The sequence below is a fragment of the Pogonomyrmex barbatus genome, unplaced genomic scaffold, assembly GCF_055798465.1.
Source record: "Pogonomyrmex barbatus isolate J1 unplaced genomic scaffold, ASM5579846v1 scaffold3, whole genome shotgun sequence".
In the NCBI taxonomy this organism is placed as follows: Eukaryota; Metazoa; Arthropoda; class Insecta; order Hymenoptera; family Formicidae; genus Pogonomyrmex; species Pogonomyrmex barbatus.
In genome coordinates this window covers 19,913,436-19,932,714 of record NW_028297127.1, presented here as the reverse complement: position 1 = coordinate 19,932,714, position 19,279 = coordinate 19,913,436, and the positions used below count along the sequence as shown (strand labels likewise).

The window sequence follows — 19,279 nt, the reverse complement described above, 5'->3', positions numbered from 1 at the left end:
CACAGATTATGTGGCACACGGTATATGAGACATTAACGCAATTAGCCACGATATCATCTACGCAGGCTACGCAGGCAACGTCAACCAAACGTCTCGACTTATTCAGACATTACAAGCATGAATTTGCAATCTCACGATCTGAAACCGAATTTCCTCATGTCTCTAGTCACCGTATTTCTAACATGATACTCCGGCCGGCGTACTTTGCTCTTTGTAAAGCGCATACTTGATGTCGGTATTTCGAGTCCAAAATGCGAGGAAAATTGAAACGGAATCTGAAATATGCCAGCGGCATAAAAAGTGTTTTGAAATTATTAAAAAAGAAAACATAGAAATTAAACAGTTGACATAACTTGTAATAACTTCTTTCTTTCTAGCGTTTATTTCAGCAATTTTATTTTCTCCGTAATACAACGAAATATTTTACTTCCGATAGGATTCTTCCCCGTAGTCTTCCCAGATTGAGCATACACAAATTATCGTAAGTTGCATTAGCGCGAATTTAAAACTCCCACGATGTTCCGCGAAAATCATCGTGGTGTGTTTCAACAAGCGATGCCTCCTTAACGTACCAAACGAAATTGCACGTTATACGGGAAACGCAGCGCACGTGCGTGCTCGTGCCCTAATTTCCGCGGAAATACGTGGAAACGATACTCGACCGAGTCGTGTGTATCCGTAGCATTCTATTGTCGAGGAATAGGTACTTTGTAAAAAAAAAAAAAAAAAAAAGAGGAAGAATGGAGGGATATAGATAAGCACCGACTGCATCGTCCCCGAGGCAACCGGTATAGAACACGAGCGAAGCTCACAGGGATTGCACAGGAGATTCACAGAGATTCATCCTCGTGAAAGTGAGACTTTCTGGCGCGACCAGTCTTCATTTCTTCGTACTCTGTATGGTATATTACTTCGCGGTTTCGCGACGCTTGGGGAAAGAAAGAAAATAACAGACGCGGCAAGAAGCAAAGGGAAAAAGCGCGCGGCGCACGCACGTTTTGTTTTTGGTACTTTTGGCGAATACAAACTTACGCTGTATCGACTCGTAATCGCATCGCGACGGTTGGCACGACTCAAAGTAATTGGCACGGCAAAATAAACGCACCGGATCGAATTTCGCATTGTTCCGAAATTGGTTCGCTTTCGGGGCCCGCGCGTTCCACTATAAATTTATATTTTCGAAATCGGAGACATTAATGCATTCGAGACATAATTTATTAAGGCACGTTCAATAAGTCCATTGTCAGTGCTGTGAATTTTACCTATAAATCGATGTTCATACATGTGTGTATGTGTGTGTGTGTGTGTGTGTGTGTGTGTGTGTGCGTGCGCGCGCGCGCGCGCGCGCGTGTGTGTGTGTGTGTCTCGACTTTATAGAAAACACAATATCAAAAGAAATCCGGATCGAAAGCCGGATTTCGCTTTGAAAAAAATTCCTCGAATCATATGTCATTCGAGTATCATTCGAGCTTCAGTTGCCCGATTAATTGCTAATTCTTAGAAGTGCGATGATATGAAATATCATCGTTTACCACGTAGGTTGTTTGCGAAATTTGCTATAAATTGATACAGATCGCTAATTAGTTGGTAAAGCTTCATAAACGAGGATTAGCCAAAATGCAATAACGGGAAGGGGGGGGGTGGTTTCTATCAAGTTATGGAGATTTCATGTGAGTGTTTCCAATGCAATTAGCGGCTTGAAAGCTCGCAAGATGAATGTTACCTCGAGGCCACTGTATCGCGTAGTAACGACCGTTTACGCTCCGTTCATTATTACAACAGTAGCTTTTACGGCTACTGCATCGATTTCTTGGACGCAATGGCGCAGATTTCGAGCTTCGATTGTGACGTACGAGAATCCAGCGACAAGGACTTCGGCTGCATCAAATGGACCTATGATAGAAGACCTGCTAACAGACGTGGTGAACATCGCTGTGAATCTATAAATGGATGACATATTCCGCTGGTAGGTATGTCATCTCTATTCATTCGACACGTTAAAATTAAATTCTACATTTTGGATTATACGGATTAAATTGATGGAAAAAAATTGAAAAAGGCTTTCGGTAACGCTTTTTAAATTGCGTTTCAAGAAAATTTTGCCTAAATTTTTATCTCAACCCTAGATTAAGTCTAGAAGAAGGTCTCGGACTCGAGCGGAAAAATGATTTTTTGAGGGAGGCTATTTAAAAATTCTCCTTTGTTTTAAGTCTCTACAACCTTTTCCATATTTATAGTTCCAAAATGAAACTTACGTAGTTCGTTTAAACAGGCTTTGGTGTAGCGATAAAAAAAAAGAAGGTGAAAAAATATAAATTATATTGCTGAAATACGAATAAATAATGTCCTGAATTTCTCATAGAAGTAATGACGTAGATAAAAAAAAGATTGTAACCTAATTCAATAAATAATAAATTTTAAATTAACACTAATAATATCACAATGTCGGCCGTCCAAGCATCCAATCTTAGCTTGGTATTTTATGTTGAAGATTCTCTTCTTTTATGAACTGTAAATGGACTGCATTGTACGATTCTACAAAGATAATGGCATCGCGATCGTGATACGAAAGTCCACAATAGCCCACAATGTTCCTGCGGTTTCTCAAGCACTATGTCTGAATTTCGTTATCGCGTGTCGTCACGTCGGTCCTCGTATCCATTTCAGGTCCGTACTCAGTTCATTCGGCAGCGAAAACGCGTTCGGGAGATACATCTAAGGCGAGCCAGATCTGCGTTTTCGCGAGTTTGAAGGAGTGCCATCGGTCTTGTCTAACGTCGATCACGCAAGACTGCGGTGCGATCGGTTCGAGAATCCGTCTTCAGCAGATTGCCGATTGCTGTCTGGTCGATCTTCGGATTTGATCCTCGGATTTGATCCTCCACTTGAAGTGATGCTGTACAATCTCACCGCTTGTACGGCAACGGATCGATTGGCGTATCGAGACGATAGACGGTCTCGGGAGACAGTACTGGGTCGAATAGTCGACATACTTCGAAAATATGAGAGATAACAAGGAAATTCCTTTCAAGTCAGCTGTTTGTTGGCCCTCTCCTTGATAACCGCAAAATGATGAAACTGCTAAAACTGCGCGAATGATCCGCGATATCCTTCAAATTCTTGTCGCGATTAAAAATTAAGAAGATTGTGAATCTCAATATGTGTACACATATGTTGGTTGAACGATAAAGGGAACGATGAGTTTTTATAACTCCCAGAAGAAAGAAAAGCGAGAAAAACGGAGACAGCGATAGAGATCAGAAACCAACAATAAGTCGATATTTTCAGCGGATATACGAAGAGACTCCCTCGACGGAGAATTATTAAAGAATCCTGATAATAGACGACAGTGGCGATTGTAAACTTACAATACCTGCTGTGGTATTATTACAGTTTCTTCTCTTTGGCTCTTTTCTTTTTTCTTTGATACATTCGTCTTACGGCAAAAGCACCGCAAATGTGTTACAAAGCTAGCTGGAGACAAATAAAGGCAAAGCTTTTATTTGTACAAAGAAGTCAATTAAAGGTACTTGTATTTCACGGCATATTTCATCACCGATTACTAATATTATTCGTTAAAATTGAAAAATAATAACGATTCATTGCAAATGCAAAATTGTTTTGTATATGGCTGATCAAGTTACTCGTGAATTAAATTGCCTTGAAATACAATATATGCCTCGTTTCGCTCTAACAAATTATAATTTCATACATAAAAAGCTATCGTATTTTCTGATATAATGCAGATGAATTGTTTAAAAGCATTAATACCGAATATTGGCGAATTTAATTAATAATCCTGCAACCGAAAATCACATAACTCTAATTACACGTCTCGCAGCAACATACTAATATTTGGAACTCGACATAAGCTTCACTTTTAATACTAATGTAATCCGTGTTAGCTCTTTCATCGCCGAAGGCGATTACAGTTGGCGAACGCATTTGCATCTTTCACGTGCGTGGCAGCGATTAAAACTTCGTGATGGTTTCTAAATATAGCCACAAAAGTGAAGAGAGAGAGGGTGGGAGAACGTACGTTGAACGTTCAATTAATGCTCCCTCCCCCCCTCCCTCCCTGTGGATGACCTTAACGGGCTCTTTATCTCTCGTTTGAGCAATGAGGGATAGGTTTGCTCATCTCACACGTAAAAAGAGCGAATCGATCACAGTAGAGGTGCTTTTAGTTGGACAGCCTCGGTAATCGCGAGAATAATAAATTTGCGGTCCACGGAGACAGATGAGTTCGGACGTGAGTACGTCGGATTTATGAAAAGGGTAAACTAACTGTACGGAAGTACCCAGTCCCCAGGACAAGTGCCGGAAGATTTATAACGTGATGAAGAAGCGCCTCTCTCCTTGCCGACACGCAGGAAGCTGCGAACAATGCGCGAAAAATAAATCGCCAGGTTATGCGGATTAGACACGTCGCACCGCACGACGAACCGCAACACGAAGCGGGCAGGCTAACAATTCTGTAAGAACATATTTGTATCGCGTCGTTGAAAAAGAAGCATCGTGAAAGCATGAGCTCGATGACACGTGTACGTATTGTCTGTAATTCATAAAAAAAATATAAAATAAATTAGTAATACATATTTTGTAACGCTCGCTCCAAGGCAATACTCAGATACGAAGAACTCATCGGCAAAGCATTATATTATTATAAATTAATATATAATTATAATATTGTTATCTTGGGTTTTGCATCTGCAAAATCGCATATGAGCCACGACATGTGAGAGATGTCAATGGCAAGTGAAAAAATGATGAAACGAGAATTTAATAAAACCAACCTGTTCGAGTAGCCACACGAAGCTCACTTCGGAAATTCGTGTTTGATGATATGGCAACAATATTTCTACTCACTTTCACATCGAAACGTTATTTGCGAGATTGTTATGTTGTTACGTACACAATACCGCTGCCGCTACTGCACAGTAAAAAGGAAACGTAGTGAAAAAAAGTGATGAAAAACGAGAAAACGTAACACGGAAAATAACAGAGTTGTTACTTTCGAAAATGGACAACATCAAAGCAGAAAATTTCACACCGTGGAAGGCACCAGAATTTCTGATTCAACGTATTTCGCGAGATGTTCTCGCGTCGTGCCCTCAAAAATGTCAAGATTCGAAACGTCAAGGTAAAAATTAATTTCCGCGTAGATACGTAAAGACAGGTGCACAAAATGCAAAGTCGATATCTTGATGCTCGCTTCTTATCTAAGATAAGGATCTCCGATTTTAATAACGAAAATCATAACAATAATAATCGCGTTGTAATAGCATTTGGTAGTACTGTCGCACGCGATATCCGCACGCAGTATCCGATGCCTTGAACGTGGCAGATGGAGTTAGATATTATTACAAGGTTTCAAGTTGATTGTGCTTAAATTATATGTTTCGAGATTCGTAATCCCGTTCGCTCGTTAATGCGGTGTGTTCGCATGTGTGCCAAGGACGGAGTTTAGTTCCTATCGCGCAATTATGTATTACCTGGACCACGGAATGTATTGTGGTTTTCGACTATTTTTGCAGCCGGTCGATTTGCATGTAAGAAAGCACCGCTTTGGTCGATGTGAGCTCGCGTGATGTCGTGATGCGAAAGTAACACTTGATTATGTCATCTGAAATTAAAAATTATTCGCAAGCGTACAAAGTGGTGAAAATGTCATCTGGAAAAAGTGTATCTCCATTTGTGAAAAATATTGTACAATATATATCATAATTTTTTGATGGTACGTAAAATAAATTTCGTTAATATGCAAAGAGAGATTTCAAAGGTTTTTCGAAAAGTCACCCAATCTGTAAAATGATTTACTAGAGTAATCTCGCTTTATGGTACATATAAACTAAATATTTGAGCGGAATGCTCTAACGGATTATAAATCATCGTCAGGGGGGAGATTCATCTCGATGACAGTTATATTAACGAAAATGGAGTATGTCACGTAATACTCGACTCCTGTCTCGTTCCTGAACGTATAAAAGTTATCCTGTGCCACCCTGACAACCTTTTCTTTATCTCAAGTTTTCTGCACAAAAAAAAATATATATATATATATATATATATATATATATATATAAAACTGCATAATTAAATATGTGTCACAACAGAATTATCGATCTCGTATTATGCGGCTAATTGAATCTTCACGAGTTTATTTTTGTCGCAGTGTGATTTTCCCAAGACTTACTCGCCTTATTTTTTGCGATCCTGATATCATCGCGATGTAAAGAAATATACACAAACGAGCGTACATATCAGCAAATGTTCCTCTGGTCCTTAACCGGAAATGCAGTTATCCGGCTGAATGGAGTTTCTTCGCGAAGGCAAAATCGCTTTTAGAAAAATACCCGAACAAATGAAATGGAAGGTGATCGATTGCACCGAACATGGCAGCCAGTGCGTAAATGCAAATCCTCGAGCGCTCGCACCTCTTTCCGCGCATAGTCGGTCACTCTTTCGACGTGCGCAAATCGCTTTCGATCGCTTTGACTCGAACGAATTCAATTTCCCGGTCTGGTTAGACGTACCAATTCCGTCGTCGCTTCGCGCACGTAGCGTAAATGAGCATTCCCGATCGAAATAAGTAATGTACGAACCGTTTATAAAAAAATCCGTTTATATTTTATCGGCGATGACGAGAATGAACTGCCGATAAGAACGGCGGAAACGATGGTGGCGCGCGCGATGATTCGCACGGAATTGAGAACTTCGCTCACGTCTGTCCACCGAGAGTGTCGGGATACACGTGGACGCCTCGTACATCCCTGTCAAATTTTCAAGTTAAAGAGATGACAGGCACGCGCCGGTCAGCACACACGATTGATTAGGGTCATCCCCGCGGCAACCGATGGACACAACACAAATAAACCAGGAGGACACCCTGGAGCGAACTCGCCCGCGAGCCGACCTGTCAGTAGACAGCCGACCGGTTTCTACGCGCAATATCCGCTTTCCAGAATTTCCAGAGAGACACGCCAGTGTGTATGGCGAATCCAAAAAAAAAAAAAAAAATCGCCCCGGGAGAAGTTTTCTCGATGATGCCATAATCGGTCGGCGGTAGTATCCACCATCGAGGTTTCCACCCTCGAGTCGTAACTGGACCGCGAAGGCCGTGCCTTCCAGCCCCGCGTCCCAGTTCCACAACACGACGCTCGCATCGAGACCGATATTAACGATATTAAGCTCGATGTAGACGCAGTTGCGGTTAATCGCGCAGAAAAGTACCGAGTCGAGTTTCCCTGAACTTTTCGCGCCGGCAAATTGAGGCCGAATGCGCTTTCAATGTCCTTCGCGAGGACGAGCGAAAGAACGTCGATAAGTGATATTGCGCAACTCCCGGAGTTTCGATTTGTATCGCTTAAAGCGGTATCTCCCTTCGCCACGAACAACCCGAGCCGATTACGTCTGCCGTTTTTTCTTCTTGCCGAGTTCCGCTGCGTTTGAAGCTTCCAATTATTCGGAGAACGAATAATCCCATTCACATTCCCACTCGCGATCATGCTGTCCGGTCGACGTGTCGCGATAATTTGCATGCTGTGCGTTCTCTCAACGAGTTTTACAGCTCACGGAGCAGAGGACACATCGAGCGGTGATAAACAGAGACCAACTCGATCGAGACCGGTGAATCTTTGTAAGTTCCGTTCGTTTGATTTGAAAGATTATCTTGCACAGCGCGATAATCGTATTATATTATCAATGACGATGTATCGTTACCTCGGCTGTCTCTTAATTAACCGAACGAAGGAAAAAGATTCATACTCTATTCGCTACATACAGAAGGAGAGAGATTTCCATTCTCGCGAGAAAGCGAGAGGATAGCTTTTTAGGCCAGCCATTAAGGTTTTTGAGCGATCCAATGCGCGATAACTGCTTTTGTCTCACAACGCACGGTTGGAGTTTCTCATTAATTTGCGGCAGTAGAAGCGTCCTAAGATGTTACACTTAAGATTAATCGTCTGACTTAGCTTCCCCTTCTGTTTTTTTCTTACATGTCACGTCGGCGCGATGCTTTTTCTCCAATTAGTTATAATTAATGGTCTGAAGAACGAGGTGGCCAATGCGAGCGTGACCGACGCTTTGAAAGCTCTGAGGGAGAAGTATCCGGGTCACCTGGGCGATATGTGGTCCGTACAGATCAACGAGAGCGATTCCAGCGACAGCCTCGAGGCTATATGCAACGCCTGGAGCTCGGCCATCAGCAGGGGTGGCACAACTGTTCCGGATCTGGTCCTGGACGTGACGAGGATCAATCTGGACGCCGAAGCCTCGAGTTCGTTCACCGCGGCCATAGGGGTTCCGACCTTGTCAGCTCAATACGGTCAAGAGGGTGATATTCGCTCTTGGAGAGATCTGGACCTCGATCAAAAGAACTACTTAATCCAGGTAACGTATTCGCGCGCAAAAAATTCCGATTGAGATTCTGAGTAAAGGACTGTAACTTGTCCATTCATATTTATATAATATATGTGTAATATAATGTAGAATATCAGATAGCTACTGTGCTCAATATAGCTTCATATATTTTACATTGTATAGCACATAATTTAAATGCTTATAAGTAGTTCGACAAACTTGAAATGTGCGGTCTACTCCAGTTTTAAAAGTTTTTTAAATATTTCTCTAAACGTTTTTTTTTTTTGCAATTTCCCGTAAAGTCCGATGGATTTTGTTCCAGATAATGCCACCGAGCGACCTCGTGCCCGAGGCGATTCGTCAGATAGCGAGCCAGATGAACATCACCAATGCTGGCATCCTCTACGACAAAAACTTCGTTATGAACCACAAGTACAAGAGTCTGCTATTGAATGTGCCGACCAGACATGTTATTAATCCTCTTCAGGACTCAATCGATAACGTAAGGGAACAATTGTCAAAGTTGCGGGACTTGGACGTGATCAATTATTTCCTGCTCGGCGACGGGAATTCCATCAATATGCTATTGGACGCCGGGGAATCGTTGGGTTTTATCGGAAGAAGGTACGGTTGGTTCATCTTGACTCTGGACGAAGAACTGTGGCCGAGTTGCGAGTGCGAAAACATCACTGTATTGTTCCTAAGGCCGGAACCGCCGACGGTGAACGACCAATCGGAATCCGTTATAAGGGCAAAGCTCCCGAAACCGCTTATCATGTCCGCTTTTTATTACGACCTAACCCTGTTGGGTGTCAGAGCGATGAAATCGGCCCTGGACGATGGCGACTGGCCCTTGGAACCCCATCACATCGACTGCAATAGCTACGACGAGACGAACACTCCGTCGAGAGGCCTAGACTTCCTGGCTAAACTGATGGCGGTATCAAAGAATATGACGCCGACATACGCCAACATTAGCTGGGGCAGCAAAAACGGGGAGCATCAAGCGGACTTTAAGATGTCCGTATATTTGGTGAACATCGAGCAGGAAAAGATTACGTCGAAAGAGGAGAGCGGAATATGGCGGGCGGGCATCGAGACGCCCTTGCAGGTAAGCCCTAACTGCTTGGAACGAGACGTAGCGTAGAAACATTGAAGCGACACTAAAATTGATTTCCTAACTGTTCGCCGGCATCGAGTCGCCGAAATCGATCGATCATAAAAATGAAGGGATTCCGTGACGTGTTACCATAAGTAATTTTCTTCCGGTTGAACTACTACAAAAACGTTTCCGATATGCCGCGGCCTTTTCGATTTTTCTTCCAATTCCCGAGTGCCATATATCCGCGGATTATTGATCACGCTTGACCGTCGTGCCTGACCGAGCGACGTTTATGCGATCGATGGCTCATATATATTTCTTTTTCCATTTCTATATTGCACCGTCCTCCAGATAGCTTCGGAAATAATTCGGTAAAGGGAGCAAATCGATCGTTGTTGCCGAATTGGGATTCGGTATCGAAATATTGCTCGAGTCTATTTGAACTCTTCTGAATATCCGTTCGTTTGCGAGGATCGCGTCCGCATACGATAACGAACACTGGTCACAAAATGAAGGATTTCTTTTCAAGCCGACTTCGCATATCCCCCGCAAAGCGCATTAAAGTGCACAACTCTCTGATAATATGAGCTATTCATTAAGAGAGATGCGATTGTGTCGCAAAAAAAAAAAAGTCTTTCGACTTTTTGCCCTTCTTTTTTATTAACCGGTGTCGCCGTCCATATCTGCCTCTCGTTGTCGCTTCGCTAATGACTCTCGCTTATCTGCCCTGGAAAAAGTTCAAGGTGGTAAGGTGGTCATATACACTTATTTACTCGCGCATTACATCGCGCCACGAAAGCGTCACGAAAGCACACCCTTCTGCGTATTTAGTTACAGTCGATTCGTGCCTCGCGTTATTCCTCCCCGGCGGGAGGATATATTCGGAGGACTTTCGGGGATAGCTTCATACGATAATCCTGTCATTCCCTGCGTCATCCCTTATTTGTCATTATTGTCTCTGCGGGTCTTCGCTTATCGAGAGAATTTGCGTTCTGTAAAGGTCACCAACGAGAAGATCATGAACAATACCGCGATAACGAGCTACAGGGTGGTCACCGTGAAACATCCGCCCTTCATGATGTACAACAACGAAACCGATCAGTGGTACGGCTTCTGCATGGATCTGCTAGATGCGATTCGCGAGACCGTGCCGTTCGAGTACGAAATACGCGAGGTGGAGGATCACGAGTACGGCTCGTTGAGTGAAAACGGCACTTGGAATGGCATGATGAAGGAACTGATAGATAAACGCGCCGACATCGCCCTAAGCTCGCTCTGGGTCATGGCGGAGCGGGAGAAGGTCGTGGATTTCACGGTGCCCTATTACGACCTGGTTGGCCTCACGATCATGATGCAAAAGACGAAGACGTCGACGTCGCTCTTCAAATTCCTCTCGGTGCTGGAGACCGAAGTCTGGCTCTGCATACTGGCGGCATACTTCTTCACCAGCTTCCTCATGTGGCTCTTCGACCGTTGGTCGCCGTACAGTTACCAGAATAATCGCGACAAGTATAAAGATGACGAGGAAAAGAGGGAATTTAATCTCAGGGAGTGCTTCTGGTTTTGTATGACGTCTCTGACTCCCCAAGGTGGTGGCGAGGCGCCGAAAAACTTGTCGGGAAGATTGGTAGCGGCTACATGGTGGCTTTTCGGGTTCATCATCATCGCGTCTTACACGGCAAACTTGGCGGCCTTTCTCACGGTGTCGAGATTGGAGATACCTATCGAAACCTTGGAGGATTTGAGCAAGCAGTATAAAATACAATACGCTCCTACGGTGAAATCGCCGGCATATGTCTACTTCCAAAGGATGGCAGACATCGAGGGGCGCTTTTACGAGTAAGCGACAATCTTTAAATTATATTTTTATACATAATTTTTCTAAACGTATTTTAAATTGTCGTAGAATTTGGAAAGATATGAGCTTAAACGATAGCTTGTCGGACATAGAAAGGGCGAAACTAGCCGTCTGGGATTATCCTGTTAGCGACAAGTATACAAAAATGTTCCAAGCCATGAAAGAGGCTGGCTTTCCGGCCACTATCGACGAAGCGTTAAAGCGAGTTCGACGGGAGGATCAGTATAAGAATAACGAATTCGCTTTTATCGGAGACGCTTCGACCATCAGGTATCTCGTTATGACCAACTGCGATTTGACTCAAGTTGGAGAGGAATTTTCAAGGAAGCCATACGCTATCGCCGTCCAACAAGGATCACCGCTAAAGGATCAATTTAACAATGCGTACGTATTTTTATCTTTAGTACAAATCAACCTCTTCTTAAATCAATCTTTTTTTTTTTACAGAATCCTCATCCTCTTGAACAAAAGAAGATTAGAGAAGCTGAAGGACAAATGGTGGAAACATAATCCCGCCAAAAAGAATTGCGATTTAGAAAATAATCAGAGCGACGGTATTAGTATTCATAATATTGGCGGTGTGTTCCTCGTAATTTTCGTGGGAATTATCTTCGCTTGCTTTACGTTAGCCTTTGAGTATTGGTACTATCGACATCGTGCGAAAGTCAACGAATTGCATTCAACTACGCCTCCGAAGATGATGAAGTCAATCAAGCCGATTCGGTTTAATTTGCATCCCGCCCCCACACACGAGTTTCAAACAATCTCACAATTTAGATCGAGATTTTGAATTCAAATACTCAGATTTGTGGAATATAAAGAACAAGTATAAAATTGTCGCACAAAGGAACGAAATCGTTTGTAGACTGTATATATGTATATATACAGTATACAGTATTTTATATATATATATATATATATATATATATATATATATATATATATATACACACACACACACACAGTATTATGTATATATACTGTATATTGTCAATTGTACATTAATGAGATTTTAATATCGATGTAACACACAACAAAGCGGTTATTAAAACTTATGTCATTTTCATAGAATGAATTTGCATATTTTTAGTATACTCTGCGATAAATCTAAATAAGTTTATTTTCAAAAGAAAGACAACTTGTAGACTTTTGGATAGAGGGAGATAAATAAATGCATAAAAATATGCATGATAAATATATGCATAATTTTCATGTTTGCAATGCCTTTATTAATCCTTTTCCGTACATTATTTTGCGGAAATATGAAGAGCGCCGTTTTTTTTCTTTTTTTTTTTTACATTGCATTTCTTTCACATCATTTCCTAAAGACAGAGTTTATAAGTGACACATTCCTTCGACGCATTAACATCACTCAACATTTGTTTCAAAGGCATCTGCATGCTAGAATAACATTTTTTGTATTTTCTCGCATACCTTTCTCAAGGTAAGCGCGTGTTTTCAAATTACACGTTTTTTTTTTTTACACGTATGTTCTCAGTTATTCGATTTCTTTAAGGTGAGCACATGGGAAAGCAATGGATACAAGGAAATTTGGAATATGGGAAAAGGAAAAAGGTTGGAGGAGGAATTAATCTTCTAGGGAGTTAAAACATAATTATAGGGGGAATACAATTAAGATAATCCATTAATAATTACGAAAAACAACAAGAAAATAGAACAGCACTTTTAATTAAATACCCGATTTGCAATCGTGCAGCGTTTAAAATAAGTACTCAACTGAATTTGTTTCCAATTCGTAACTTTTGTTTTTTTTCTTTTCGATAAGAATTAGATAAGTAAATACCTATCCTGCACGTCGGGTGAGAAACAAAATTGCTTGCTATAATTTTCTACAAAAATCAGCGTACTAAACTCTCTCCTCAAAAAAATCACAAAGTAATCAACAACCTACAACTGAAATAGCATGGACTACATTTTCAACGTTTTCGCAACGTGAAACGCTGTATGTAACATATACACTTCTTTTTTTTTCTTATTTTGTCCCTTTCTTCTTTATTCTCTTTCTCTCTTTCTTTCTCATCAAAGGGTTAATGTTAATTATCTAAATGAATAGTTAATATTCTTGTGTTTTGCTTTGTTTCGATTGCATGTTGCTTATTACGAGTGACGATGGGGTTTACTCGTGCCTTCTTGGATACATGCATAACAAATTCCACATGCCAAGAGGATCCCCATTCACAATCCTATCATTCGCTTTTTTTATCTTGCGAAAAAAAAAGTATAGCTAAACTTCAAATCTCCAGTCATATATTATTTAGCAGCTTACATATTATCCAGTTCACAAGGTCAACGGACGCAAAGTTGTCAGTGGCTGGCATCCGAAGCTGCTACTGTGTCTTCTATCGGAAAAAAGATATCATATGTAATTAAGTACAATAACAATATAACAAAAACTAAATTGTATCCGTAAAACTTTTAGCCAGACACATTTTCTATGCGTATTTCGGAATTGCAAGTGAACCCAGGATATTATTACAGCAAAATCACATTGCCGTAAATGTTTCATTTTCATCTTTTTGTATGGATTTTATCCTAAAGAAAAATTGATCCCAATTTTTTCTTTGGAGAGTCAACGTGTCATTCAAATATTTTCGATAAAAATGGGAAATGCTATATGTATTGCATTTTAATTTATGTATTTCTTAAGATTTTCTAATAACTTAGAAAATCACACGCAGATCAATATTTATCTTTGGCAATAGATACAAGTCTATAAATACCAATTTTTTGTTATTATCCAATTGGATAATATACGATACGTATTGTATCGTAAGTCCCGTATTTTAACCTGGCAATACTGTTTTCTCCCTTTAATAAGAAAAAAAAGAAAAAAAAAGATTATTTAAAGACATTTCTCCCTTATCAATATTTGCAATTATGATGCGACATTACATATTCTATGCAACTGACGCAATACATGTATGGCATCTTAACAATGCTTATTACCTTTTTCTATCATTGTGCAGAGGTACACTCGATTGTACCCAGCCAAGTTGATCCAAAGCAAAAGAATCTTTTTCGATATTTTCTTGCTCTTGTAAAACGGCATCTTCAGCTCCGACCGGAGAATAGCGAAAATGATCTTGTTCGGAGAGAATGCGACGTTTGACCGGAGATCGCACAGGCTCAGTTTGGACGCTTTTGTCACACTGACGTACCCGGAACTTCAGCGTTAAATTCGTAGACGCGGGCAATGTCACCGCGTCATTCTCCCGATACTCCATATAAGGGCTTTCTCCGCCAGGAAGGTACAGTAAATTTCCTGACTCAGATCTGCGATAAGCAACGCGTTCTACTGTGTTATTCACAGGAAACGTTGTCCCGTCTGCCCAGTGACCATCGTCCTTTATCGGACGAAAGTGAGTACGTGCGGAAGTCAATAGATCCTCGTCTGGTTCTGGAAGGCTGTTTACCTTCAGACTCGAACGAGATTCTTTGTGAGCTCCAAGCGGAGTTTTGCTTGATGCTACCGGAAAGAAGCAGCCACCTGTCTGAGAGTTGTGACAATACAAACTTGTAGATAAGTTACTGTCAATTCCTCTCCAGCACCAGGGTCCATCCGTAACCGAATCCATCCAATTTATATTATATTCTGCAATAATATAATTAGTATAAAAAATCCGTAGATAAAATATGTTAAATCTTTAATAAATACTAGTTTATTATAAATCTGGAATAAAACGCATTATGTATCTAACCTGTTTTATCTTTATTGCTACATTCATCTGCGTTATCTTCGATGCTGATTAGATCAATATCCCATGGAATAAGCGGTGATTCGTCAACAATTGATTCTTGATTTGGTGTGTTAGTAGCATAACCATTATCTGAAGTGGGTAAGGTGAAGATTGTCTTGGTAGTGTCTGTGGGCCAAAGAGGTCCAGAAGGAATGGAAAGTGTGGGAGCTGCCCATATCGAAGCTGTATCATGTGCATTGCCTGGTACTGAATTCCAAAGTGCCTCTAAGCTCTCAAACTTCGCCTTTAATTGCGCTAATCTTAATTGATCGAGTTCATTTTCCCTTTCCCGTTCCATTGATTTAGCAAATCCAAAACTTTCTTTATCTTCTGATCTTTGTGATTCGATACTCTAAAAAAAGAAGAAACAAATATAATTTATTATATCGATAATTATATAAAATTTAAAAAAAAATTAAAAAAAAAAAGTGTACTCACGATAGACATTTTAGTCTTTTTATTACGAGCGCTGTTATTTTTATTATTGTGCAAATTAATTTCGTAGTTTTTGTTGTTATTGCTATTGGCAAAGTTTTTATTTTTCTGTGCAGGAGATTTCTTGACAGATGCAGATTGCAAGGCTGGAAATGCTGCGTAATATCTAAGAGTTCTATCGCGAGGTGTGAGAGCTTCTAAATTTGTTTTGGGCTCATCATTCGATTTCTTGGATTCTTCTCTTTCATTATATGAGTTTCCTCCTTCTAATTCTTTCAGTTTTATGCACAGTTCATCAACTAGAGCGTCTACTCCATATTTCTATATGCAGAAAATATTCTTTTTATGTGCAATCATTACATAACAGTATACAAGAGTTAGTATACAAGAAATTTTACATCTCCAGAAAAAATTATATTTTAAATAACTTACGTCATCAGCAGCACTTGTCAGACATTGCACAACAGTTCGTCGTTGTTCCCTATCACCATGCGTTGGCAGCTTTGCTTTAGGTCGGGCACGTATGCGACGTCCTGTGCCTCTACCTAGTTCAGTTGCCTCTTCTGGAGGACTTAGGGCCGAGTCGGGGCGGCGCAATAGGCTGAGTACAAATCGCGAGTACGCAACTGGGTCAATTCCCAATGCGTCCAGGCGTGCCTCAAGCCACTGGCGCAACTCCTCCTCGGCCCTCGACCCAAAGACTTCACCTCCTCCAGGGGACGTCGCTATCCCGACCAAATGCAAGGCTGGGTTCCTCATTCCCTCTTAATAAATCTCCTCCTAAACCCAGGAACTCTAACCAACTTCACTATCTCCAGGGTGATCATCTCTCCTATAAAATAACACAGCCATGCTTTCATTATAATATTGTTGCGTCTTAATAAGTAATCATTAGAAAAAAGCCTAAATTGAAAATCTATGGGAGCTCAAACTCACCTATGTACAGTATTTAGGTATTTTATTATTGTCGTTAAATGTTTCAATTTTATGGGATCCACCACTATATCGTTTGGATTAATCAACGAACTTATCAAACGTTTTCCCGCAGTTCTTATTTTGAATTTTTCGCATTAAGTTACTTAATTGCCCCGAGAAAGATTGTTAATGTTTCTTAGAATTTCAATAATCTTGTTTAAAAATTCTTTAATTCTTGGGCATGAGTGGTGGATATATCATTGAAATGAGGCTGGCAGGTCTTAGTGAAGGATAACAAGTATAGTCTCCTTCCCATTTTGACACTAAAAGTTAACAAGTAAAAGCAGTATAAATAATCGTTTCACTGCGAGAAACGTATCACTTTAGTTACAATATTTTTATATGTGTATAATCTAAGTAATAATATAGCTTATATAGTTACACATCTACTTTACTTGTATACTTTCGAGTTATCAGCATCATTCTAAATATTCATTTCTATCAATATAAATTAATTTTAATTTCACTTTAAGTTATTTTTTCTTTTTCTAGTTATAAAAATAAGAAAAAAATAAAAAATAAATTAAATCAAGATTAAAGTTAATATAGATATTTGTAAAAATCGACATAAACCTTTGAAACACTGTAGACGATATAAATAAATACGTATCAATCATTTGTTACTAAACAATAATTAAAAGGAGGAAAATAACTAAAAAATTGTTATTTTATGTTTTTAAATTATATTATTTGCAAAAAGATGAATCTTTAAAGTTCTTATTACTGATAGAACCACATAAATGAGTTTTTAAAACTTTTAATTGAAAATAAAATTTACAACAAAAAATGATTTAGAAAGTTAAAATTTATTGAAAAAAGAAAACCTCATTTTTCATTATATTATGCAAATAATGATATACATGCTCTCTCTCTCTCTCACACATACACACACGCGCGCGCGCGCGCGCGCGCACACACACGCACACACACACACGTGTATACATATGTGTTTACATAATATCATGTAATTATATGTAGCATTTTATATTAATGTTTATCCAAGTCTATTTAAAGAAATATGAGGGATGTCAAAGTGGTCACAGATATAGCTCTATTGGACGCAGTAACGTTCGGAGTAATAGATATTGCATCAGCGCGCCCGGGGTAGTCGAGAGAGAAACAAAGAATAGAAATCCAAAAATGTAAACGGAATCGTGTACGTCGGGCGGCGGTACGCAACGTCCGAAGACTATTGTCTCCGCTCAAAAGGACGCGTTATCTATAGCTACGTGTGTACGACACGAGCATCAACGTTTCAGGTTGTTATCGTGACGGCGGAAGAATGTCGCGCGTCAAACGCGGAGTGAGGGAATTTAGGCGACGGGCGCGACAGGCGCGACGGGCGCGACGCGCGACCGCGTGTCCGGGACGCGAGGGACGCTGGCGGCGGGACCCTGGTCCGAGAGAGGTGCAACGCGAATAACCTTGCCGATTGCGCTATAGAGTTTTGCCTGAGTCATAGCTCCGCTCAGAACGAAAGCCCGTGCGTGACGACGTTACGAAACGCGCGATCTCATCGTCGACGACGACGACGACGCGTGCCGTGTCGCGACACGCGGATCCACCGCGCGCGCGGGACTCTCACCGAGACGAAGGAAAAAAAATCCAGGATTCTCGACGTACCTGCATGCCTCGAGAGATGATTTTTCACCCCGGCCTCTTCTACACACCCCACTCAGTAAAAAACATGGCGAGCTACTAACCGAAGAAGATTCCACACACCACACACCCCACCGCGTTCCCCATTCGTTTGATCGTGGAATCGCGAGTACTATTACCGCCAACTTCACGCTAGTAACGGTTCGATCGAAGCACCGCGAGGAGACACGAGGCTGATGTAACCATCCTATGATATGATTGGTCGAAGTCTGTCTCAATGGCTGCGCTCGGCATAGAAAGCAGCTTTGCAACTGTTGTACAAGTCTTTGATATTATTGGTTTTTACCTTTGGTTTCTCATGGATCTAAATGTATTAATCAATCATATTGAAGAATCTTACAGTTGAAAAGTTTTTTTTGCTGAACGCAGTCACTGTTAAAAAGCAGCTTGGGAACTGTTGTAAAAAATCTTTGATATGATTGGCTTTTGCTCTTAGTTTCTCATGGATCTAAACATATAAACCAATCAAATTGAAGAATTTTACAACATTTTAAAGCTGCTTTCTCTGAACACAGGTATTATAAGGTAAGACTCGTTAAGGTACTTTCCAGATGTTGCTCGCTTTTAGTGACAAAAATCACGTGACTGAATTGTTACTAGCGATTAAATAACGATTATGAAAACCACGTTTCAGCGACAAAATATTAACTGGAATTTTTAATATTAGAAAAAAAATTTTGATAATATTTTATCATAAATAATGTCACAATAATCATAATATCATAAATATTACAAAAACAAAATATCATAAATAGTTAAATAGTTGAATAAATTATAAATGAAAATAATATTAAAAAAAGATAAAAAAGATGTAGCTGTATTTTTAACTATGGTTTTTATTAAAAAAGAAACGAACTTATACCAAAAACCGTTTTTGATTTACTGTTTCAATTAAAATATAAACATGGACATAATTGCATCATTTCGTGCAACGTTCATCATTTTCATACGTTTGAAGATAAGACTCATTTTATAAAAATATTTTAAATATAGTTTTTCAATACATACAAATCAATAAAGAATAAATCATTTTTTAAATTATTTCTTATTTAAATATTAGGTGTTGAACTTAGTTTCGCCGTTTGTTTGAAAATTTGGATTCCGCGATGATAGAGATGAAGCAAATTCTTG

The 19,279-nt window shown here is 40.1% G+C and overlaps 2 protein-coding genes across 6 annotated transcripts in view; one reads left to right on the top strand and one right to left on the bottom strand.

The window, feature by feature from the left end:
• The window catches only part of Ir25a (ionotropic receptor 25a), a 28,699-nt gene extending 16,182 nt beyond the window's left edge, over nucleotides 1-12,517 (top strand). The window contains exons 1-6 of one of the 3 annotated variants that reach the window (XM_089080220.1): nucleotides 1,703-1,966; nucleotides 8,033-8,391; nucleotides 8,684-9,472; nucleotides 10,464-11,302; nucleotides 11,370-11,705; nucleotides 11,769-12,517. In XM_089080220.1, coding sequence (XP_088936346.1) covers nucleotides 1,951-1,966; nucleotides 8,033-8,391; nucleotides 8,684-9,472; nucleotides 10,464-11,302; nucleotides 11,370-11,705; nucleotides 11,769-12,111 — 2,682 coding nt within the window. In that variant the 5' untranslated portion in view covers nucleotides 1,703-1,950 and the 3' untranslated portion in view covers nucleotides 12,112-12,517. Of the gene's footprint in view, nucleotides 1-1,702; nucleotides 1,967-6,756; nucleotides 7,640-8,032; nucleotides 8,392-8,683; nucleotides 9,473-10,463; nucleotides 11,303-11,369; nucleotides 11,706-11,768 lie in introns of those variants that run through there. The other 2 variants (XM_089080219.1, XM_025217496.2) reach the window with 2 other exon arrangements.
• A 10-nt stretch (nucleotides 12,518-12,527) lies between these two features.
• Nucleotides 12,528-18,273, bottom strand: LOC105423866 (uncharacterized). Of its 3 annotated transcripts, XR_016139972.1 has the most exons (8): nucleotides 18,113-18,273; nucleotides 16,451-16,752; nucleotides 15,947-16,346; nucleotides 15,518-15,835; nucleotides 15,041-15,431; nucleotides 14,289-14,934; nucleotides 14,063-14,150; nucleotides 12,528-13,681 (listed from the first exon to the last, which is right to left on the bottom strand). XR_016139972.1 is itself a non-coding variant. In XM_011633797.3 (7 exons), exons 3-7 carry the CDS (start codon nucleotides 16,271-16,273, stop codon nucleotides 13,621-13,623), a joined length of 1,743 nt encoding a protein of 580 aa, XP_011632099.1. In that variant the 5' UTR covers nucleotides 16,274-16,346; nucleotides 16,451-16,752; nucleotides 18,113-18,273; the 3' UTR covers nucleotides 12,528-13,620. The 3 variants fall into 3 exon arrangements, 2 of the variants coding, with proteins under 2 accessions (XP_011632099.1, XP_011632101.1); XM_011633797.3 differs by lacking the exon at nucleotides 14,063-14,150; XM_011633799.3 differs by lacking the exons at nucleotides 14,063-14,150; nucleotides 16,451-16,752 and having other exon boundaries at nucleotides 18,113-18,266.
• Between the last annotated feature and the right edge of the window lie 1,006 nt (nucleotides 18,274-19,279).